The sequence below is a fragment of the Sinohyriopsis cumingii genome, chromosome 5, assembly GCF_028554795.1.
Source record: "Sinohyriopsis cumingii isolate HCF-2022 chromosome 5, ASM2855479v2, whole genome shotgun sequence".
In the NCBI taxonomy this organism is placed as follows: Eukaryota; Metazoa; Mollusca; class Bivalvia; order Unionida; family Unionidae; genus Sinohyriopsis; species Sinohyriopsis cumingii.
The window spans coordinates 12,959,271-12,985,467 of NC_142965.1; the positions used below are offsets into that span (position 1 = coordinate 12,959,271).

The 26,197-nt window shown below is 34.3% G+C and overlaps 1 protein-coding gene across 4 annotated transcripts in view; it reads right to left on the bottom strand.

Moving 5' to 3' along the window:
- Nucleotides 1-1,600: 1,600 nt before the first annotated feature.
- LOC149798649 (low-density lipoprotein receptor-related protein 2-like) overlaps nucleotides 1,601-26,197 on the bottom strand; it is a 94,661-nt gene continuing 70,064 nt past the window's right edge. For 2 of the 4 annotated variants that reach the window (XM_089957487.1, XM_089957486.1), the window contains 2 exons: nucleotides 9,191-9,293; nucleotides 5,719-8,861 (listed from right to left, as the gene is read on the bottom strand). In XM_089957487.1, the coding sequence (XP_089813613.1) occupies nucleotides 8,372-8,861; nucleotides 9,191-9,293 (593 nt within the window). In that variant the 3' untranslated portion in view covers nucleotides 5,719-8,371. Of the gene's footprint in view, nucleotides 2,130-5,718; nucleotides 8,862-9,190; nucleotides 9,294-21,283; nucleotides 23,655-24,536; nucleotides 24,691-26,197 lie in introns of those variants that run through there. The other 2 variants (XR_016421009.1, XM_089957488.1) reach the window with 2 other exon arrangements.

Here is a 26,197-nt window from a genome sequence, read left to right on the forward strand (position 1 = left end):
CAATAAGTGACAGTGCAATTAATCACAAGGAGATTATTTTGATCATCAACGAGTACAATGGGACAACGAGACAAAGCAATGCAATCACGAAATATGTAAACAATAACAGAAGTCAAGACTTCAGAGTCTAACTAAAAAGGCAAACTGAGAATCCGAAGAACACTTTCTTGAGGAAGGAAATAAATTGAAAAAGAAAAGGTGCTCGATAAACTTACAATAATTGATCGCAGAGTGATTCAAGCGAAGAAAGAAATTTTAAAAAAATGAACTCTTGGCTGTTCCTGCTGTACCCGAGGTGTTTTCTGTTTATGGACACAACACATATTATAATAGGCTCTCTTCATGCAAGTTCAGTCTCTTGTACAAATCAGTTTGCACGCTCGAGAATAGATTCTATTGCTTGTTGTTATAATGTTTACGTTAAATTAATGATATATACCCCTGCTGCATTGACAATAAAAGTTCTGATGACGAGACCACTTTGGTCATTAAGAGGTAAAACTGAATAAAAAGGTGAAGCGTTGCATTCAGAAAAATATAAACAAGAAAGGCAAGACACTGAAGAATCGCAATGGACAGACATAGCGGATGTCAGGAAAACGTTTTAGAGTAATGAAAGAAATTGCAACATAAATATATACTATATATACTCATAGTTACGTGTCACAGAGTGACTGCAAAGAAAGGTGCAAATTAAAATGGACAATGTAAAACCTTAGTTGTCTAGGTCTTCACTGTTTCATTTTCTCTACAAAATGACATTTTATATTACAATATGGTCCATGGATGAAAGATAAATGTGTTTTAACAAATCAAGTTCAAAATAGATAGCAAAGGCTAATGGTACTGCGAGAGAAGATATATTTTTCTGATGGTTCTTATAATATTTCTGATGATCTTTAACTGCACCAGTGTATACTATAACTATTGAGTGCTGTTACACTTTGAGATGTACTTGAATAAAGCCAAAGAGTGAATGCTTGCAGATGTGACAACGAAGAAATAATGTTGGATGTTTAAAATATATCTCAAACGTTAAAATAACTGCTACCAACAATTGCAAACTGCATTGAAAAATTGTTTAGGTTTAAGAGCTAGTAAACAATGCATACAGGTCCTGAAGTTTGCCGGCGTTAGAACACATAAAGAATGATACATGTATCTACGTCAGATGGAAAACACCAAATATTACTCTAATGTCTATTAGTTGTGTTTCCTAGAGTCCAAAATTATTGAAAACGTGTTTTAGGGCGACTTTATTACATGGAATGCTAACGGCTATGTTAAACACTAATGGAAATTGTTCTATTTAATATATGTTTTTAACATCCAATAAATAATAGAACTATCTCTAACAGTGCATAATAGAGTCTCTTATTTTGATCATTGAGAAACGCACACGGAGAGATGTAATGATAAATAATTCACACGTCGTCAACTGTCAGAAATAACTTTATTACTAATCTATCAGAACAAAAGACAATCTTAACGTAGCTAATATAAATTTTATAAAAACTACTCAAGGTATTGGATGAAAAGAGTTTGAAAGGAATTAAGACGTTGATGTAACGGGTTGACAGGTTGACAGGTTGACAACAGTGAACTGCTTCTGATGATAGTAGCAATAAAAGTACTAAAACGGTTACAGAAGTATAGAAAATGATGAAAACAGGAAAATGTTCTTTTAGATGCACGTGACTCGTTTGCACGGATCAATAACTGTATCTATAATCCCTTTGAGGAAGTACTGTCCAACCTTTTTGACAACATGGTCCACTGAAAAATGTTTTTCTTGAAGCCGAGGGTCGCAGAAGAAAACTGAAAAGCAACGACTATATAACTGCTCAAAGTCTGGCGGGCCATTTAAAATTAGCCCGTCGGCCGCATGCGGCCCGCGGGCTGCGAGGTGGACGTCACTGCTTTAAGGCAAGACTAGATTACAAGGATCATTACCAATATATGCAGAGAAACGAGCAGATGATAGAGAATGCATAAGTTGCGTTGGCGACTGATATTCGTCTTCAGTACGATACGATTACTTCTGAATCAATTGCACATCCAATTAATGACAGGAGTTCGTGTCTGCGTTCCGCACAGTTCTTCTGTTGTATGTCAGGTTTGTTTTTACACTGCGAATATAAGACGGCGATACATTTAAATTCACAATAAATAATACACATGGATTGTAAATATTGGTAATATAATTTGTAAAGTTTACTGCAGAATCCTCTTCTGGCATTAGAGTGATCAAGTTGTTTACATTATTTCATATTACTTTGTTCTCTCTTACATTATCTGGCGTATTCAAATATATTTAATATCAATACTTCTGTCCATGATATTTATTTATCACTGGTGACATCCACTTTGACAATTTAACATAAGAGTACCCTCAACATTTACTGTACTTTAGGTTTGTTTTTGGGGTTGTTTTTATTCGTTGCATATTTTGAATGTAAGCTGTTAGATAAACATTATATGACATTTTCTATCTCATATCACCAACAAGGATATTTATGAACTCGTGTTTGTGCTCAGCATGTATACACTTTACTCTTTTCTACACGCTGTGTTGTTGGTTTCATATGTGGGGTCGATAATACCAGCTGTACTTGTACAAAACCACGTTTTAAATTTTTTATTTCTATTGATGATCTTCCTAAATATGCTTCAACGTCGATGGGTTTCTGTGCATATTCTTTCTAATTAATCGTGTTTTATAACTTTCAAAACCATATTTGAAACATCATTTAATGAGATATCATATCATTTGTCCAAAGGATGCATATGTTATATGATGATTCTTATTTTTGACTTTGTACAATATATAAGAAATAATTGTAGGTTACTGCATTTGTATGGGAAAATATGAACGAGTTTTCGGAATGAATACTGCACGAAACTGTGAGTGCAGTATATCCTTCCGACAAAACTAGTTCATATTTTCCCATACAAATACAGTAACCTTTTTATTATATGCTCATTTTTTTATTCGACCTAAGGTTTAATTATATAAACAAAATACACTACAAGAAACAAAGTAAATGAATGAATGCCGTATTCCAAACTAAATACACAAGCGCAGATTTGACATTACAAAATGACATCATTATTAATGCGCACATAGCTCCGCCCAGATAATTTTGAACTTAGTCGCGCGGTCGACATAACTTTCGAAAGAAAATGGCGTGTCTAGTTAAAATTGAAATTTGCAGTCATATTGTGAATGAATGCGCGTTGCAACGACTTTTCCATTTGATCTGGAGTGAATATATTTTGGTATTTTGTTTCGATTCGACGAAAGTTTGTGATTTTGAACTGGATTCATCTGTGCAAATTGTACATGAAATACATCGGTTTGAAGTGGCGCGGGAGAAGCGTGTTTACGTCTGCAAATGTGTTTCTGTTTTTGTAATTGAATGTTTGAAATCATAACGTGGGAAAAATATGAAGTCTTTCAATTGCAATTTTCAAAAAGACGCTATGGAATTTAATATGTATTTCAGTTTGAGTGCAGAAAGGAGGATGCAATTGCACTTATCATCGAAATTACAGCACACTTTCGAAATGTGTAATCCAGATTGAAAACATATGATATGGCTCGTGTAATTCGGATTTGCAGAATTAAGAAAAACATTTTGAGGAAATTCAGGATGTAAAACTGTAAGTATATTTTATTTTGCCATTCTTATCTTGTCACTTGTATGTTATTTGTAAGGACATAATCGTCCGTCTTTTATATAATGTAGCTAGCCTAAATCAGTAACATTGTATCAACGCGGAATGTACTAAAACAGCTGGGTTTTTTTTTTTGCAGTCCACGAAAGATATTTTAGTTCATTCAGAAACAAATTTAAATAACCACAACGTAAAGAGCCTCTTACGCAAGTGTATATGATTTGTTTACAAATCAAAATTGCTGGTGTCTGCGTCATTGTTTGTTTACAATAAAAAGTAGTTTCTTTATTCACGTGAATGCTATATGTGTATTGTCGCGCGCGTTTAGTATCGGGGAATATTGAACGATTCGGACAATGTAAAGTTAACGGGGAAAAAAATGAGCATATAATAATATATTAAATTTAACAGATAATACAAAATAATCAAAACCTGAAGCAATTGTTCGTTAGACAAATACTTCTGAATATAGCATTCAGCAAAATGTATTTGCAGCAAGACGATGCTGTATGCACCACCACCATATTTACTCTCATTCGTATAGTACATCAATAAAATTTCCTTTCGTAATGTATTTACTCTAAAATTCCATTCATATTGCACTATATATTATTGTACTTCAGTTATCTAGCAATTGAACGATTTTCAAAATGTTCCAAATTAGTATAGGTCTATTGATCGCCAATTTTGATTTGTAATATTCTCTTTTTCATAAGCGCAAACATGATGCAGACTTCAACTGCTAATACTATGATAGTTGTTTTACAAATGCATGCAAAATACGATACAAGTTTTCATTTGTTATTGCTGTGTTTACTCTTCTAGAATAGGAAATTTACACCTTGGCAAAGGAAGACAGAATAAACAAAAGGAAACAAATACAAATAACGCCAACTTAGTAAACACGTTTAGTGGATGTACACTTAGTCTTAAAATGGTTGATTTATGCAATGTAGAATGATACATTGCTTCCTTACGTCATATCAGCTGTTTTATATTCTCATGCTATAGATCTTGTACATTTATATTACTGATCAAAATAAACGTTTAGGTGATCTAGTGAGTTTTAATTTGGTATTTTAAATATTATCCTACCCCTCCCTTCGATACACAAGAACACAGGTAATGATTGGTATAAGTCTGCAACACATATGTTACGCTCATATAAATACATTTGTTTCTTCAAATTGTAAAATTCTCCTCCCGAAATACAATTAGTTGATATGATACCAAATAGCAAATACATTATTACGTAGAATGCATCTATGTATTGCACCCTTTTCTCACCATTAATATTAATGTTGAACTGAAACATGGACATGACAAACGAAATCCGATTCCGTTTGTTAGCGGATGCAATGAGTGAGACATATCCATACTTCAGAGATAAAAATTATGAATAAGAATTCAAGGAAACATGTGCCACTTCAGGGTTGTATTCAGGCCCAGATCTTCAAAAGATCTATAATATTGTTCTTAAATTTGATATTTACATATTCACTAGACAATTTGGCAAGCACGTATTATTATAATACAATCATGTTTTAAGGAATAGTTCATAAAAGGGCCCTACATATCTAAGAAGGCATTGACATTTTAACACGCTTGAGAAATTCCTCAGCGATCGTGTTGTTTTTCAAAATTCATGGATTCTTATACAGATAATTAAAAATACACTATAGGGTTTCATCATTTACAATCTGATCTCAGATAAATCCAGTTTTGTAAGAAGTATATAAGCAAGATAATCTGATTCACAATATCGAGAAATATGGTGAAACCAGAGCCTATTGTGCTATTTGTTAACGTCTGAATAAATTTACTTACTTTATCCATCAAGCATATTATCGCTTTCGGCGATGCCTCATTTTTATGCTCATTGACTAGGCTGCAACAACTGACCAGGAACAATACAATATTTCATCGTGCTAAAGCAACAATTACAACTTTGGCAACAACGACGACAACAACACCTACAGCAGGAATATGATAAAAATATTACTAACCAGAGGAGAAAAGAAACAGACGACGAAGAAAACACAAAGATAATATAATTTAATGAAGATTCTATCTTTCTCGATTGCCACAATGTACATTGGAACGTACACTTGTATGACATACATGTGTAGTATATCCAAATACAAAGTATTCACTGAAGTATAAAGTGAGCGTATCTTGATATAGTCTACCTTTGGTAATCTGAAGTGCCCATGGATACCTTAACATATTGGTTCAACTTCATTTTTCAGCATTATTAATTTATGGCTGCAGCTCTTGACAGCGTTGGAAATATCAGTCTTTGTCCAACAATATTATATGGGTGCAGCTCTTGATAGCTTACATATCCATTGTGCACATTACTTCCATTTCACCCAAAACTTTGAAGTAGATTATCTATAGTTTTGCATTCTATATGAATATAAATATTTCAATTGTATATGTATTGTTGGGAATGTTACAAAATGAACTATGTTGAATTTAAATCTGTTTAAATAATTATATCAATAACAAGCATGGCAATATTAATCAAAACAACATTAAAAATAAAATGAACACTAGTACTACTGTTATTCTTGGGTGTTTCATCATACCTGCATAGCACATAAAGGCATAATAATAAGTAGAATAAATTGCTATAGTAAAACTTGTATTATTCATGTGCGTCTTGTTTCCTTATGAGAACGTCTTTTTCTAAGAAGGATATTCAATTGTATGCACCTTTAATTACGAACATCACCGAAAACCTATGCTTATTTGTTTTGTTCTTTCTTCCAATAATACATTACCTATATGATCATGCTGTTATAATTACGAGGACTACTCTAGGTATGTAACACGACTAGAAGCAGAGTTCCCAAATCCTGTTGACTAATTCTGAAATGGTGTTTCATTATGATGTCGAATCCTGGTATAAAAGCGATTTTTGATTTGGTGGCTGCGAGTAAGTGTTTTACATTTTTAAAGCAATATCCACTAAACGTAGAGATAGGAACTAACACAACACATATCACCATAAAGAAATAATCAATGATCTACGTATATTGTAGTCCATATTGGGATAAATGAAAACTCTGCAATTGTCAGCATCCTTATATATATTATGTACGTGAAATGGGACAGGAGACAACACTCCATCTGGTCTGACACCATGTTTTAGCTCAAAAGGGTTTACAAATCTTCGTCACACAAATACCAGACTATCTGCGTATTATATTTGTTACATACTAAGTTTCTATATATAGTAGCACCTTACATCAAACAGTTTTACAAACATCAATAAATAGTTAATATTTATAAACGCATCTGCAGTGTCAACAAGACGTAAACAGGGCTTCGGTTATTTAATAATATATTGCTCATATCTTGAAATGCATTTAGACCTGTTTTTTGGTCAAAATACATCTGACTAAATCGAATGATTTTAAAATGAGTACAAGAATGATTAGATTAAGTGATAAAGTTTTATTAAGGTGTACGAGTAATCAGTGCGATACATTGAGAACTCCTTTAATTAGATTTATCAATTGCCCAAGATTGTACTACAAGATACACGTTCGCCACTCAAAAGTGTGTAAAGTAATGCACACATTGCATGGAAGAAACATATGACGTCTTCTGCAAGTGATAACCTGAAAATATAGTGTGCATTTGTACAAATATCCTGTTCTTACTGTATTATCTTATCAAATTAATGGTTTAAGAAAAAATCACAAAAAGTCTACAAGGATACAAAAAAGACAACAAAAATCTCCGTGGAAACATACAATGACTAAACTATTCCAATATAGGAAAATATTCAGTTTTTGAGCTCGACATGCATAAATGTTTAGAACAAAACATGAGCTTGCCGGTAGACAAATCACAAGCAGGAATCGTCTTAAACAAATTAGACGCCATATATAGATGTATTTCTTGTAAGCTATGCATCTATCTTAATCTAATATAATGATTTTATTCTTTATATATTTTGAATGATGCGATCGATTTCTGAGGCCATTTGGAAAGGATGGTTTGCAAAACTAGCAATATGGTATCGATGGTAATATCATCGTTCCTGCTTCAAATCGGAAGGAAGGATAAAACGATTTAGGCCTTGGAGGCAAAGAACATTTAGGCCTATTGGAGCCTAATAATATTTAGGCCTATTGGAGGCAGATAATATTTAGGACTATTGGAGTCTAATACCTTTTGTGCCAATTGGAGGCTAATAACATCCAAGTCTATTGGAAACTAATAACATTTATTCATACTGGAGGCTAATAACTTGTAGGCCTAATGAACGCTAATAACATTTAGAGCTATTGGATGCTAATAACAAATAGGCCAATTTGATGCTACTGACATTTAAGCCTTATGGGAGCTAAGACATTAAGGACTATTGGAGGCCAATAACCTTTAGGCCTATTTGTGGTTAATAACATTTATGCCTACTGGAGGCTAATAACATTTAGGCCTATTAGAGGCGATATACCTTGTTTAGAGGACTGCACGCTGCGTACATTTCCTCTTTATGTGCTAAAACGTTTCTTCCTCAAAGTCTTGCAAGCTTCAGCTCTAAATTCGTGAGTAATTATTTATATTTTCAAATAATATACATGTTAAATGATTTGAAACATTGTTCTCAAGCCAGAGGGGGTAGGTAGGATTTTAAGCGAGTAGTAGATAGTATGCAGGTATCAAATATTTTATGTCATCAGTATTTCCCTGTGCTTGTACGAAGACCTTGGTGTCCTCTTGTTTGCTGTTCCAGCATATCCCAAGGTTGGTAGCGCACAGTCTCCTCACCGTTGGAAGAACTTCCATATAGTTTGAAATCCAGAGAGGAGCTGGTTAAATATCCATTACTATCTTCGCCAGGGAGTGACACGTTTGGGTGATTAAGTCCTTGTTGTAAGGATCCAGCTACTGATGGTTTAAGGTAGTCATCACTGACGATCTGCGATGGTCTTTTGCCACGGACGGTATTCTGCTTGTAAGGGTCATTGTTTGAAAGTTTTTCGTACTCTAACTGCGCTTCAGAAAGCTCCAAATAAGGCGGCGTTTGGGTATAAGCTCCTTCGTACGACGATGTTGAATCATTAATGTAGTCATATATTTCTGTCTCTTGTTTTTTGAACTCGTCCATTCGTGGTGGTGGCATTGGTGATCGCAACCTGTTTACTACTCGAAGCTGTGGTTTAGCCCTACAAAACATTATATATGGGATATAGTTTTGTGTTTCATAATCACGTTTTCTATCAAATACTAATATAAACAGGAACACTATAATGAAGTTATATTCAAAACAAAAGCTAATTGTAGTGAACATACTGGTGACATCTTCTATCTGGAAATATATTTAGGGGATTAGTCTCGTATCGGTTTTCTACATGGCAAGCTGTAGTAACAGCATTGTATTAAAAGTCATAAATTATGCTTGTTACCGTTTTGTAGACAAGAAAGTTTATTAGAAAGTTTGTAATTTTCTATATTTTCAATATTTAAACTTGAAACAATCAGAGACAAACCATACCTTTTGCGTCGGAGATACAGAACCAGTACAATAACTACAGTGACTACCAAAAGGAACCCGCCTCCTCCAACAACGCCTCCTATGATGGTGTAAGAAACTGGACCTGAATTTGCACATGAAAAGAAGGCGTGACAATTATCAAAAAAGGCTATTCAAGGAATCAAAATAAGACTTGCTCGTTTTGTAATTAACTTAGATGATGTCGTCAGTTATAATAAGCAATTTATGTCACCATAGAGCTTTCATATATATACATACATACATATATATATATATATATATATATATATATATATATATATATATATATATATATATATATATATATATGTCTAGGTTGATGTTCGCAAAGGCACTAGCTCGGTTGATCTGTGCATGATATAGTCTATAATGTGTTTAGTAAGGACATGGAAACAGTTTAACCAACAAAGCAAGCAGTCAATTAAAGCAGGATTCGAATCGGTGCCGCGCGTAACGGCACCTATTGGACATTTTCCATGTACCGACGCTCTGATACACTTTGCAATCCCTAAACAAAAGAAGAGTTTGTTCATGTGTGGCCGGTGGTACATGGTGCTAATCCAAATTTCAACTTAGGATTTTCAGCACGTCGATCAATGCTGAGAGATAGAAGTAGAACATTTTCACGTGCAATTCCACTGTCCCACATCTTTGGATTTGGCAGAAATATCAGAAAAGGCATTTCCGGAGCCAAGCATACATTAGTACATGTAAGAAAGGCTACTAACGATGATGCAATCTGGCAACCTGATGGTGCTGCTGGTGATGTTGGTAAATTAATACTGACAAAACGTTCACTGTGGATGCCAATAATGATTCCATCGCTTACTGAAGAACAACACTCTCTTTTATGGACTCAGGTGGTAAATCAACATTATCATGGTTGACGCTGACCACAGTGTTCAAAGTACCTCTAATGGTTTATTCACATGGCAGATAGCATCACAACAAGGTGATTCTGCACCACGACATATATTTGTTGCTTTCCAAAATACTGAACAAATAAATTCACACAGTATAATGATATTTGACAAGCTTGGTGTTACTGAAGTTTCACTGAGAATAAATGAACATCAAGAACCATACGAAGATATATTACTAAATTGTGAGAATAATCATGTAGCACGTGCATATCATCGTTTGATGACATTCATGGGACGTGATCAAAATATTGATTCTGGTCTACAAAGATCACAACTAGATTTTACAACGCTTTATCCGATCTATTACATTTCACTGGAACATCTTAATTTAATTAAACAAGCGTTGATAGCCGCTGAAGCACCAGCTGTTGCAAAATCAGCTGCACTTGGTGCTGTTGGAACTGCCGCTGGGATGGCACTAAAGAAAACAATAGGTCACGGAATAAACACCTCCAAAGTAAGGGAAAGGTTCTAAGACTACCAGGTGGTACGGGAAAGGTCAAAATTTGATGCGGTAAATAATACTCAAAATAATGAAAATCAATCAGACTTCATAATTTGTTGGTGTAAGTGGTACTAAAAATAATAAAAATCTCATCGAAAACAAAAAAATAAACAAATATATTATAATAATTTATTTCATGACTTTATCAAAGAACAAAAAAAAATAATCTGAATCAGAATAAATATTACACGTGTTATTATTCGTTGTTGACACTTTTACTTTCACAATCACTAGTGACAACGCTTTCATTTTTACAATGAATCGTCTCACGATCTCACATTATCTTTCTCAACTGCCTTAGACGCATATTCACAATCCTTCTTATTTCGTATTCGTGAGATAATTCTGATCTAATGTTTTCAATCGAGAGAAACGAAATTTTCAACTTCTGTATATTTGACTGTCGCCAGGGATTGTAACATAGAATGTTGAATCAGCTTAATGAATCTGCATTCTGCTGGTGATGTATATCTATCTACAAATTCTCATTGTCGTGATGATTCAAAATCACAATTAATTCTTTCGAGATTAAGTTTATCATTAATTTATTTACGTCATGATGCAATTTTTAATTGCAGAAATAATGGCATAAATATTTTCGTAATTTATTATAAAATAAATATTTATTTAAATGTATTTCTAAACAACAAATAAACAATAGAAATGATGAGCAGTTACCATTCCATGGAGTCCCTTCATTTGCCTTTTGCTTTTCCATAGGGTCTTTTTGTGAGACCATTCTTATGGGCGCCCCACGAGCTTTTTGGCTGCCATTTTTTCTGAATGTTCTTTTGTGGGGTACCCTTCATAAATATTGACAGATCACAGCGCTCTGCTGTTTATTTTTGGAGGCTCCATAAATTCTTGCATAGACAACCCCCAGCGCATCCCTAACCGAAACGAAATATTAGAGATTCTTTGGGTTGTCTAGGCCTTTGAATTTCACACGCACCAAACCCCGGGGAGAGTGCAAAACACACTCACCACGTTATTTGACGTGGTGAGGGGTGTACATGAAATCCCTTTTTGGCTGAAGCCCCGTCTTATAAAATGAAAAAGTGAGAAATAACACTGTACCACGAACCCATCCTTGCCAATATATGCTTAAGAAATTATTATGAAGTTACCTACGGGCAATTCCTACAAATGGTCATTATACTGAGTAAATCATAATTGTTATAAACTACACCGTGGATTTATTTCCATGTCCTAACACACCACATAAAATAATAGCACATATATTTCTGCCGAGTTAAAATACATGTAAGTCTGTATATAGCTATCTTACCTAGAGATCTAAAAAATAACTGAGCTGCATTTCATAAGCTGGCGTGACTTACTGTTGTACTGAATTTATAAGGGATGAAGTCAAAAGGTCTAAATATCCTTTTGCGAATCCGCACTGTTTCAAATTACGCTATTACACTTACACATAGGTAGTTAAATTACTGAACATAACAATTACGATGACAAAAATAAATAAATAATCGCGTTATTCACACAACATTGCGACTTAAGCAGCAAGGTAACTACTTAGTAACTCTGAGAGAGCTTTGCTTGACAAAGTTATCTCCCTTCACAATTCTTGCTATGTGTAATACTGAAATATTATTTTTTGTTTGTATTTCCTTGAAAATGCTGTGTTCGTTATATTATTTGCGACAAAGTAAATTGAAAGCCTGCAAATATCAAAATATTTTCCAGATTCATATGTCAATGAAAATGTTATTTCTTCGCCTATCTCTTCATTTGTGGATACAGCTGCTCTAGCGCTCTTATTATTACAGCCCGTATTTCCAAATTCGTTTTTTTTTGACTCTGTGTAATAGCTTATAAATAACCCAAGGAATTATCTTTCAGATCTGAATTAATATAATCGATCACGGAATTTTTTCAATTAGTCCATGAAAACATTCATAAATAAATTTATAACAAAGATAATGTTTATACACCTGGTATTGTATATGAGATTACCAGTATTAATGGCATTACCGATTGTTCTTTTAGTCGACAGTTCCTGATTCGAAATGCTTCACAATTTTTGATGACGGATGTTTCACAAATTAATTTTGTTCCATTTACATATAATAATATTGTATGTTTAAATAATTATTTTGAAAATCTGGCGAGAAGGTCTTCGGCGTTTTTTTTAATAACTTTGTTCTGCCAGCGATAATGTTTTAAAATCATAATATCGTTTCAACCGTCTGTATTTTTTACCACCACATTGGGCACACAACTGCATTATAACCCCAACACCACACTTCAAACATGGTTTTGGTCCTAGACTCCCTCTTCACACGCTTTGTAGGTGAAATCCACAGAATTCATTTACGCAAGACCGATTACAAAGAACTGAAGAACCGATCGTTAAACATTTACAGTTATTCTTTGCTTGAAACATTAGTTTCTGCTCATTTTATTTTAAATATATGTTTGTCTTAATTATGATATGGGGGAGTTTGAGAGATTATCTACAATCGAACCTTCGAAAGTTATCTTCGATGTGGACAGAAGAACCCCTGACTTGCGGAGGCGAGAACTGGCTGATCAGTCAAAAACTCGGATTAAAAGAATTCATGACGCCAGGAACGAATTTGGCGGTGATGGTGCATCTCATGTACGGTCAACATTAAGATTCATGCACAACACCGAAGGTGTTATCGATGCTGCAATGAATGAACAACGAGCGGCGACGTTTATTACTTTTCAAGACAATCAAATATATTATTTTAGAGTAAAATTTATTGCGGAACTAGACGATATTTGGATTATCCGTGACAAACGTGACCCTGTTCGATTGCACCATGGCGTTGGAAATGCTATTGGAAATATTGTTACGTTAAATAAAAATTCCACACCAGGAATGTTGACTGATATTGACAAAATATATTATGGATGAGCGTATCCGGTGACTGCAGGTTTTTTGCAAATTATCCGCTAGCGTTGATGATCTCAAACCAATGACATTTTCGACGCTAAATTGTGTATCCGAGCGAATTACAGAACATTTCACAAACACGATACGTGGAAACGGTTCAACAGATCTAAGATGTAAAAATAATAAATGAGTGGGCATAAACAGTTAAATATATCTTTGCGTCTATCAAAGATGTTGCTAAACTGGGAATGAAACTAAAATTTCCAATAGTGATAAAAACAATAACCGAAGAGATTTTGTACGAATCGAAATATAAATATAAAACGAAAGGAGCTCCGATAAATATTGTTGATTATAATGCGCATGCGTGGACTTCGGCTTCGACAATGTTTCCACGAAATCGAACTGTTAAGTTCTATAACGGTGATATATTTGATTTTATCAGAAATATCAGTAAAGTAAAAGCCATATTGTATCAGTGTTTCTGTTTCAAAGTTCCATGATGGGAATTATAATTAATTTGTACGGCCCAATGGAGATATTTATAGTACAGAATCTTTCCACGAAGGTATGAAAAATGTTGCGTTGAAATATATCCTTTACGATGCTGAACAATTACTGAGCAACCGTTTTACCATTCCGTCAGCTGCTGCTCAGTTTGGTCAGAAGGAAAATTCATGGCAACTAAGACGGTTGGAATTTGTCGAAGAAATACAATGCAGTTGTGTGGAATATGGACACGGCGTATTGTGGACTACCGGATACGATTATAAGGATGTTATCTCGGTTGATATGTTTGCCTGTTATCCTGGAAGTTTTCTTTGAATGGGAGCATGTTCTAAATACTTAAAGAGATTTAGACATCCAACACACGAGATGACCAGAGTTATACAGGACTTCTAGAACAACTACATATCGGCGCTGATGCATCATGAGGCGAATAGAGAATAAAGCAAGAAAAAATAATTAGTTATTATGAATCTGCTGACGTTGAAATCAAGAATATTTAGTATAAAAATAATCAAATATCAAAAGTGTCATCTGCATCATCGGTTTATGATCCTTTGATCAGACATAAGACTGTTTATCTTAATGGACCTGGAGGTTCTGGTAAAATAACACGTGTGATCGAATTATTTCGTGGACTTGATAAAATTGTGTTAACTCCTAGACATAGACTCGCCAGAGAAATGAACGAACGTGGAGTTAAATTTCATATTTATCACAGTTTTTTCCGATGGAATGGAGATACAAGGACTTCTGAACGAATGGGTGAAAAATGTGTTCCAAAGATTATTATTTGGGATGAAATGTGTACAGTGTCGCTGGAGACATTAAAACTATTTCTTGATTGGTTGCTGACAAAAAATACCGCTGTGATAATGTGTGGTGATCATGGTCAACCGCCACCTTTTGTTGGATTGTCTCAATATGAGCGGCTAAAAAAGTTCGTTGATTGTTATGAGGAAATAACTGATGATCATTGAGCGCTTGAACCAGAATTAAGAGAGTTTAAAAAATTATTCAGACTACAACCAAATAAAGTTAAGTGTGAAGTAATGCGTGATATAATTTCAGAAACTCAAATGCATAATTTTAGAAATATGTGGAGAAAAGATGTTTTGATAGTTGCAAGTAGAAAGATAGTTCGTGATACACTTCAACAATGACTATTTCTGTTACATAAAGTAAAGTTTTCAAATCTACCTGTACGATTGTGTTATCGCCCAGCAGATACTCAACGGCAAAATATCGACGTTTTAAATTCCAGGTTGCGGTAGTAAACAAAATGTTGTGTTAGATGATATTGTTTTAGTTCCTGTCAATGTTGTTGAGAGCGCGTTAACAATGGACAAAACTCCATGGACGCTAGGATATTCTATAACGATTCTTTCGTCACAAGTATTAACTATTTCGGATACTAATATTTGGATTGTTGATGATCGTATTGAATGATCACATTTAGCTTATCTCGCAGTATCTCGAGTCAGAAGAATATGTCAGCTGCTGAGGGTTATCATAGACCACAGAAAATAATAATCAAACTGCTAGCAATGGCGATGATGTAGTAAGATCAAAATGAATTAGTTATAAGGCGTGTGACAAAAAATAAGCGCGACTTTGATCTTGAAGCTGAATTTATCATGATATTTAAACAACAACGGAATAATCAGTGTGGTAGCTGTTACATAGTAATATTGTGGCAATATTCAAATAATAATCCAAGACAGTTTACCGTATATGGAAGTAATAGTAGTCTTGGTCACACACACACGAAAATGTGATGCTGACCTGTCTTGAATGTAATCAACATCGAGGCGGCAGTTCACAAAGGTGAACGCGGTGGTAATTGTGTGTCTTCAGGAATTACTTGTAATTGTTCACGTACAAATCCATGTTGAGGAGCAGTTGAATCTGGTCTGTAGATTGCAGGTCTACCAGTAGATCTCACCACGCTAGAAATTTTATGTGTCGTTACACACTAAATAGGATCAGTTGCTATTTTTTTTACCACCTTCAAGTTAGCCCTGATTCATATAAATATCTTTCAGTCACATTACATAGTACTGATTGTTTTGTGAAGGAGTCATGTATTTGTATTGGTATATGTTTTTTTTGTGATGATATTAATGGGTTTCATAGAAATTGCACGAGTAATTTCATTATTTAACGCAGATGTTACACTTGGTAGTCTTGCAACCCATTCGCGAGATCTCATATCTTTCTGAACTTTGTTCAGGGATATTTCCTGCGCATACTGATATCGAAATAACCGTTCAGCAGGTGTTCTATTAAATCGCTTAACGATTGCCTGATCACGATGAATTGCATTATGTGCTTGTCTGATTTTGACGTTATGTTTTTCATCAGAGATGATACTACATCAAGAAATTCCTTGCCAGGATCAACCTGTAGCAACTGTGGCCATCGTAGGCTACCTTGTGGTCCGGATCCTCGTTGATAAATTCGTTCAAAAGCAGATGCAACTTCAGTTGCTGTCTTAGTTGCTAGTGGTTCTGCTTCTTTATATCTACTTGCAACGTCAACGACAGTTAGCTCGTATTTGTATGTGTGTGATTGACGTCTACGTGTTTTAAAAGTGTCATGTGGTAAGAAGAAATTATTTGCTTGATGAACCTCATTGGGACCGCTGACATCAAAATGTGATGTGATCTGATTTTGATTTTTTAACGTAGCTTTAACAATTTTTCAGTCATATCGCTACGATGTCTGCAGTGTGGCGGTTTATAACGATGTCTAGCATTGGGGCATCATGCCGCAGACATGTAGCATGATGTCCCACCCAGTCACCCGGCCGACCAGTCCTAACACTAACCTCTTAATGCTGAACGCCAAGCGAGGCAGCTGTTAGTACCATTTTTGTAAGTCTTTAGTATGACTCGGCCGGGGATCGAACCCACGACCTCTCGCATCCCAGGCGGACGCTCTAACCGCTAGGCAACCGGAGCGGTTGACATCAAAATGTGCATAGTGAATTTGTTTTGGTGGTCTTAGCTAAATTTGCTTTATTGCCTGTCTTGGTAACCAAGTTTCAACAACAGAATGTGTGACATTTTCTGCATCAGCGAGTATACTAATCGCTGCTCTACCCCTCCAATTTCCCCTTGTGCTATAATATATCGATTCCACTATAATAATAATAATCGGTGATTAATTATCGGCCCCTAATACTAGTTTACCTTTCATCACGGATTTTACTAGGAAGTTAGCAACTATTTCTCTGAGAGATTTATTTTTTAAGGAATTTAACGAGTGAATCAACTTGACATCTGCATTATGTCGTTGTAAATCCTTATTGTTATACGCTACATCCTGAACGTGACATGCTTGATCAATCGCATTTATTGGATACTCTTCAGGTCTTGGTTGATCTTTCTAGTCAAGTTTGATATCATGTCGGGTTCAAGGACCGCAATAATTATATCCAAGAAGATGGTTTTCTCCTGGGTATTTATCCCGTGGAGCTCCTGGTAATTTTTCTAATGGAGCAGCGATATCACCACCTGTTTTCCTTGACTTGTCAAGGGAGAAAAATTTGTGTTTTTTGAACCATATTTCACACACATGCCTGTAAGTGCGCGGTTTTTATTTTTTGTTATTATTGTTGTTAATTCACTGGTGGGGGTGGATGCTCTGCATCGAACACAATATAATCCATATTATTTATTATATTTGTACAACATCGATGTCATTGATTTCTCAGCGTTACGAAAGATAGAGCCTGTCAAGTATCACCCAGCGCTACCAAATTCTATCAGAGCAATTATCATAGGTCCATCTGGGTCTGGTAATAGGCAATTGTTGCTTAATTTCATAATGAGATGGCACAAGTGGGATAAATTATATTTAGTGGCACCATCTGTAGATGATCAGAGATGCTACGATGTACTTACAGATTTTAATAAAAACGCGAAATTCTTGGACGAGGATGGTAATGATATTATTGATTTTATCATTGATATTGATGAAGCCCCATCTGTGGACGACCTCGATTGATTTATTAGTAATCTCGTAGCATGCGATGATGGGATGCTTGACAAACAATCAAATCCAGCTCGAATATTTTCTCTATGCAGGCATAAAAATACAGACGTGATTTATGTCACTCATCGATATACACAAATACCTACGGTGATCAGAGATAAGTGTACTATTTTAGTTGTGTTGAATGGAGTCGATACACATACTCTGCGAAATATTCATCAGACTTGGTGGTCAGGGGATATGGATATGACTAAGTTCACAACTTCTTTTCACCTGCGCAACCTACCCCACACGGATTATCACGATAAATTGACATGATCCTCGGTCGCGATATTCGTGTAGGTCTTGCTGAAATGTTTGGTTTAGAAACAAGCAGCAGGGAGGGTGACGACCAACAATGAGTGTCCGGAAGGGTAAACACGAGCGGCAAAGATAAAGTAACAAAATGATCTAACAATTACAGAAAATCTCGGTCCGTTAGAGGCTTCATTTTGACTTAATTGACCTTGTATTTTCATTTTCGTAGGAAGCTTTATTTTCGTGAATACACCCTTCTAAAATGGGCTGTTCACCCTCCCTGCTGCTTGTTTACATGTACTGAAGGAACATGAATAGTCCTCCTTTTTAATAACAGAATTGCTGCATATCATTGTAGAAATACATGTAAAATATTTTGTACTTTCTCTATCCATATTTGTTCAACTGATAACTATTTCCGTTATCAGCCTTGTTTTTTGTATGCCATATAAGGACATTGCTACCTTATTTGGAAAACATATAGAGGTCGCTATAGTATGAATCAAATAATGTATAGTAGAATATTCAAATATGTTATAGCAAGCCTTATTCTGGAACGCACGTTACCGTGAGAATTTCGTGTTATCTTTTCGATTGGACAAAATACAGTTAGCTTAAAAACAATAATTTACCTGATATATACTTATTAACTGTATAATTAGTAGAAACAAATTAAAAAATATAACTCTACTTAGTACATTTTAAATACAGCTATCTTCTTGTCCTTGGCAATAGTTGTATTTTCTCCATTGTAAGGCGTAAAATCAAATTGTAGCTGATCAGACAATAAACACTGAAGTATTTACCTCATTATCAGCAGGCGAATGTTCCTCTCCTTAAACGGTACCGTTATCAATCGCCACCTTGATGCTACCACTTTCAACAAATCGATGTTTTTCGAACATCAATTCGTTTGTTTCCGAAGTGGTAATACTTCAAATGAACATAGCTAAAATGAACCCACACCAAAAGAGGCGACGTAGACCATAGGATGTCAAATGTAAGGTGTTTACTGTTTCGTTAGGAATAAACATTTACAGCAAGATATAGATGACTGAACATTGAATTTTAAATTACGTCTTTCGGTGAACATCTTCTGTCAGAAAAACAAACTTCACAATGTAAGCGTAAATAGGACTGGTGGGAAGTAGATATAGAGTGTTGGGGTACAATGGTCGTTACAAATGAAAATACAATTATCGGCAATCGATGTATGGTAGGGGGATCGAGATATGTAACAATATAATTGACCGATATTCTTAATATCATTTGTAACGAGCATCTGTGGTACAGTCTAGTCCTATATTGCAAGACGCCGAACCTGATATTCATGACAGTGACGGGTCGACCAGTCCCTATCATAGATATCAAAGTGGAGTTCTTGCAGTGAAGGGCTACGAGTATTACCACCTTTAACATCAGATTTGCAAGCTTATCAAGGGGTGGGGGTATTGCAACTCATACTGGTAACTCATTAATTTAAGCCCATGATAGTAAATATCATATCTTATAAAAGTTTTCCCACCAGCTTAAAATCCATGTACCGATCTCCACCTTCCTATATATATATATATATACATATATATATATATATATATATATATATATATATATATATATATATATATATATATATATATATATATATATATGTGTGTGTGTGTGTGTGTGTGTGTGTGTGTGTGTGTGTGTGTATTTTTATTCATGTCTGTAAATTGTAGTGGTTTTCCTTAGCTGAATTTGTTAAAGAGCTTTCAATTGCATAGGATCTGTAAATTAATGCTTACCTACATGTTACTAATATTAGAAGTGTTAGTAAATATGTTTACGAGATTCGACCATTTTGCCGTTGGACAGCTTGATCAGGCAGTATCTTAGAATAATTAAATTAATTCATATTGGATGAGTTAGTTCACGTTAATGATATTTTGAAATATTAAATTTAGTAGTACGATCTGTCACGTGGGGAATATTGCGAATCTTTGTCGTAATAGGCATCGAAAGTATATATACGGAGAGAAGGGAGCGATCTAATTAACTCCTGTTTTGGAGTCATTCTTATTTATTGTGTTCCTGTTGTAACATCAAAGTCCGCAGACATGTTTTATGTTGTACTTATATATTATTTGCGACGGAAAACATTGGTTTGGAATTTTCATTGGAAATATGAAGTGTTCCTGTTCTGGACTATAATATTGTTCTGGAACTATTGTGAACTATTCAATGGAGTTCTGAGCAATGCCATTTTGACAACGTTACGACTCTTGGATGACCTGTACATTTACGGTTTTGAAGTTTAAACGGAATTTTACATACCTTTGGACTCTAACTTTTTTAGGATGATTTTTATATTCACTTCAAAAGAATGTAAGTTCCTCTCATATTTTTAATTATAACTTTGATAATTAAAGTATTTGTTAAATTTTACAAAACTTGTTGGTTTTGCTTCTTTCTGTTACTTTTTCATGAAACCTTTATACAGGCCATCCATGGAATCCCAAGGACCCGAGTTCCCTCTTGTCAAAGAATTGATATGCTTTTTTATTGGTTTATGATTGCATACATGAAAATATTTGGTACATCTTACAATAGTATATTTTAAAAATAATTGTCAACTGTCTTTGCTCCAGTTTCACTATAACCCAATAGCACATACCATGTCCCATTTCTCAAAATCGAATTCTTGTAATAAGATAATTTTTCTGCTAAGATTTTAATAACAGATGGGGAAGATTTTGGACGAGAGACAAATGCAAGAAAAAGAGAAGAGATATTTGTTGGGTTAGAGAATGTGCTGCTCATAGGAACAGCATAGAAAAATGATGCTCTGAATATTATTGAAAGAAGCTGAATGTTTGAATGTCGGTATGACTATTGAACTTCGCTGGTTCTTTGCAATGTAGAATTATCGTAGAGAGACAAAATAAAGTGAAACGAAACTTGTTATACTGGATAAAGTGTTTACTGCATGCATATCAGTATCTAAAAACATTGCCTTTTCTCATTAATGGTTGCATCATTTAGTGAGGAAACTATTACACATTGAAAGCTCGAAATGCAGTAAAATAATAGTTGCATCATTTACCGAGGAAACTATGATACATTGAAAGCTCGAAATGCAGTAACTTTGTTTGTTCTGTTCAATATGACAAAAATCAATTAACACCAGAACAAAGTGCAGATGAAATTCGCCTATATTGATAGTCATTTATTTATTTTTTGTACAATATTGCTATTGGTGGAAATACACGTGACCGATACACGATAAACCACTACCAGTCTTCGAAATTATATTTAGAGGAATTTTTTTTTTCGACTTAATCAATTGTTGGAATTACAGTGCTGAGTATAGTTTAAATGAAATGTAATAATAACTGTCACAGAAAATCTGAATTCATTATATGACATATGATTTACCGTGTATTTGTTTAAATAATTTTGGGATTATAACATAGTTCGCCTTTTGTAATGTTTATATATCAGCACATTACTGACTATAATTCTGAATACCTCTGGAACACATTCGGATTCCTCAACAATTTTGGAATTAATATAACATTATGGACTTTAGGATTTCATTCCCAATATCTACGTTATTTGTACTTTATCACTTTGTGTTTTAAGGAAATAAATTATATTTTGAATTATCTTTGAATTACCTTGTCGATTCTGCTCTTTCTTGATATTTATTTTAAAATCATGGAGCCGTAACATTTTAAATGCTTGAAAGTCAGATGGAGAATAGTTTTGTTTTCTTTAACAAAAAGCTGTTTATAAAGCACTTTTGACTCGAGATTTGACTCTAGGAAATATAATACAGAGAATTCACTATTTCCAAAAAGACTGTCTATCTTAAATATAGAGTTAACCCTACAAACGTTACAGTTGATCGTTAATATCAATTTACACCTAAAACATTAAAGTTTGTCCAATTTAGATTGATTGCTTGGCTTCCTCGATCAACTATTATGCATCTACACTTCTGTACAGATACTTAATTTGTTCTGCTGTGTATCAGTTTCATTTGACAGAACTTGTTTACTTTCTTTATTTCTATAAAGATATGCCAGTATTATTATTTTTGCATTTACATTTCTGTAGGAAATCATATCAGGTAAGTGTAACGAGAACAAGGACATTGCTTTTGGGGGTACTAGAAAATCAGCCATCTTTCATAATTGACAGAAATTGACCAACAAAGGAAGGCAGTTGGATGTCACCCCAAACCACTAATAAACAATTTAGACTGGTATGTCTACACTAGATGCAGACACGTGCCGATGGAAAGGGGAATGAAACTCTAAGGGATGTAAATGGAATAATACATGTCCACATTTCGAAAAAGAACTGCACTTACAAATTACTTGCTAACATCGTCCGCACTTAAATCTATTTAAGCTATATCAACCAGTGTACTTTAGATTTATCGTTCCTATAACATGAATATGTGCTACCATCATTTGCACCTAGATACATTCTTACCGCATCCTGAAAAGGTGCAAATGTAAATCTACTTTACACACTGTCAACATACCAGCCATATAACATCTAATCCTTTTAAATCCATCCACAAAATGCACAAATCCAGTTTTTCTCAATTTTGGTAACATACAACTTGTTTTCATGCTATGCATCAATATACCCTTTATAACAACATATTGTATATTTTTTTATATAAATTACAACTTGTATCTTAAAAGAAAACTATTTAAGTACTAAAACAGCAATGCTAACATGAGAACAGAGAGGAAAATCAACTATTTACCATCAGGCTATGTTGCTTCGTAAAACACTATCTTTAACAAAAAATATAAAGTTCAGCGTGAATGAAATCTATTTCTTTTGTTCTTGCCACAATACAGTTATGATTTCTTAGCTTTGAACTAATTAATCTATTGGTTGATTTTTCTGTCCAATACGTCAATGAGTACTTCAAAATTCCAATACAAATTAAAAGTGATTGCTCTCAAATAATTCCTGATTACAACAGTAAATGATTCCACATGACTGAATTTAAGACATGAATGAATAATTGTTTACCTCAATCTATATATGCTAATTTCACTAAATCACATAAAAAATAGAATGCACATGATATGAGTCATTCGAAATGATAAAGTTTTACTAATTCGTAAACAAGACTAGGCCCTAAATTTAAATTCAGATAAACATCCTTAAAAATGACAAATGTCTCTCTCTTTCTTATCTTCATCATCGATTTGTCTATGATCCTCTTGAGCATGATTTTGTCTCACTGGAATGTATGCATACCCCTTTCTTTCGTAGGAGGACATGCAGTCCAATGTCCACTTGTTTAATGTTCTGTAGTATCTGTCAAAATAGCAAGTATGTATTTCAATAGCAATGTCTTTTGGGTATTCAAAGAGCGTGAACATGTTTATAATTTTATTAAAAGCAAGCAGAAATCTTAAGAACAATAACAATCTTTGGTAAGATTACGCTATATTCCAGTTGATTGCAGAAAGAAGACATTTCATCCATACACTTTTACAATTGATAAAATGATCAATATTTTCAAAATGGAAACATGAGTATCAATATACATGTATATATGTAAATCTTGATGATTGTTCTAGCAGTGGTTGCAGACGAGTAGTGAATGGCAGACGCAATGTCCATGTATCAGATTTGTATACGATGTTGTTGTTGATTGACTTTTAACAACACACTCAACACATAATTGGCTACATCATGCAGATGATATTGGAACTGAGTGCCTTTCTCATGTACACTGAGGATGATGATTTGGCCTTGTCAGAGTGGGCATTGAACCTAAAATGTTTGGTTTGCAAGCTTTCAACAGTGCCAACTGAGCTACTGTGTCTTTCAGTGAATATGTAGCGTACCGAACAAATTCCAGTAGACCGAATATACCTGCCTCATGACTTAAAACTCGATAATGAAGTAGTTGTCTGATCATTGAAAAGTAAAGTGGATATTGCTCTTTATGATAGACAACTTTCATGGACTCTTTCCAAACCTACATCTAAGAAGTCTGAACTAAGGAATGTTTCATTAATAGTTGGTCATTGTTTATCCTTGGTTGCCTTGCATTCACACTTGGCATATTGATAAGAAGTTGTATAACCATAACAGTATATAGTGTTAAAAAATCTGACTTACAAGTAACATGATACTCTGGGCTATAACCAACATTCGATAATAAATTTGAAATATGAAAGTATTACTCACACAATTCTCCGTCATTGTGCAGAGGAAGAGGCAAGTTGACATGCATGTTGTTAACGGCAACCAAGATATTGCAGATTCTTTATGGAGGTAGTGAGTGCAAAACGTTTGGTACAGTGATAACAGTCTGTGGAACACTTCTATCTCGGTTGTATTCCTATAATATGAAATAAGACATATATTTAAAATAAAGATATATTCATTCTAATTTATTAGGATTTAATAGAAATGAAAAGAAAACAAACCACCTTAGAAAACTATTAAAACTCATATTGCCTATGTACCAAGAAACCAAAGTACCTAACAAATGGTTATACAGCTATCTGGTTATCGACTAAAAAAATCCAAATTAAACAAGACCAATCAATCATGTACATAGAGAACATCTTTATAATAGTTTAATCTAGCAAGTAGTCTATTATGTATAATTCCTGTAATTCGAAACTATTACAGATGAATGTGGCATAAAATAAACATATTCATAGAGTACGATTTATGAGACCAGTGTTACAGCGTGGGCATGACAAACGTTTACGAGATATGTACTAAAATGAATATTCTGTACATAAAATTTCATACAACTTGTACTTATTTCTCAGATTCGTGTCACGGATAATGCTATTAAGTGCCCCGAATAGTCCTCAACCATTTCTAGTCAGGATTCTCTTTGAGTCTGTAATGTCAACACTTAAATGGTCACCCTCAATCAGGCAGGCTCCACAGGTGTTTGATGCACACAAGGAATATCAGCTGAACCCACATATTATATTGTACAAGATAGGGAATACCGAGTGTAATGGAAATGCTATACAACGTATTACACGTAGAGTTACCTAATTAGGACTTGTATCTTCAAAAGTTTTAAAATGAAAAAAGTAAATAGTATGACCATTTGCCAAGAATGTTGTCAGTGCAAAAGTTCGATTCATATACTTAGAAATCTGGGTTGAAATAGCATCAATCTTAAAATCCCTGCGCCCTGACACAGCAAATTATATAATGTCTATATCAGTGGTTCCTAACATGTTGGCCGCTGATCTCGTGTTTATTCAAAAGGTCTGCATATTCATATATCTTCGCAGGCATAAAAAGTTAAACCAATAATATGTGGGAGTCCGCGAAATGTTTGAAGTTAACATGGGGTCTTCATACGCGAGTAAGGCTAGGAACCAATGGTTTATATAATCATAAATTCATGGGATATTTTCGCATTTCTCACCCTAGATGTGCTCAAAAACGACGTCAAACCAACCGCAACCAGCTAAATTCCTCAAAGGTTCTCATGTTATAAGTGTTTTTGAAAATTTTTATTTTCATTAGTAGTGGCAGTTTAGTATTAGTACTAGTCGTATATTAAGATGAAACCAAATTAGTATATAAATTGACCATTTCAAAATTATGTAGAAAATGTTTGTTATTTATTTTTGCACACGGCCTGCTCTATAACAGAGCATAAAGGTTTTAAAAAAGTGCTACCCTAGCAATAGCGTACCATGAACTTAATCTCTCTGTCCAACACACCCTAACAAAATCCATGATACCATTCTTTATGATTGTATATTGCTTACTTTTCAATGCTGACTAACATATGAAGTGAATGCAATTAAGCCTTCTAAATACATACTTTGCACTGTTAGGGTATTATAAATTGCCCTATCCCTTGC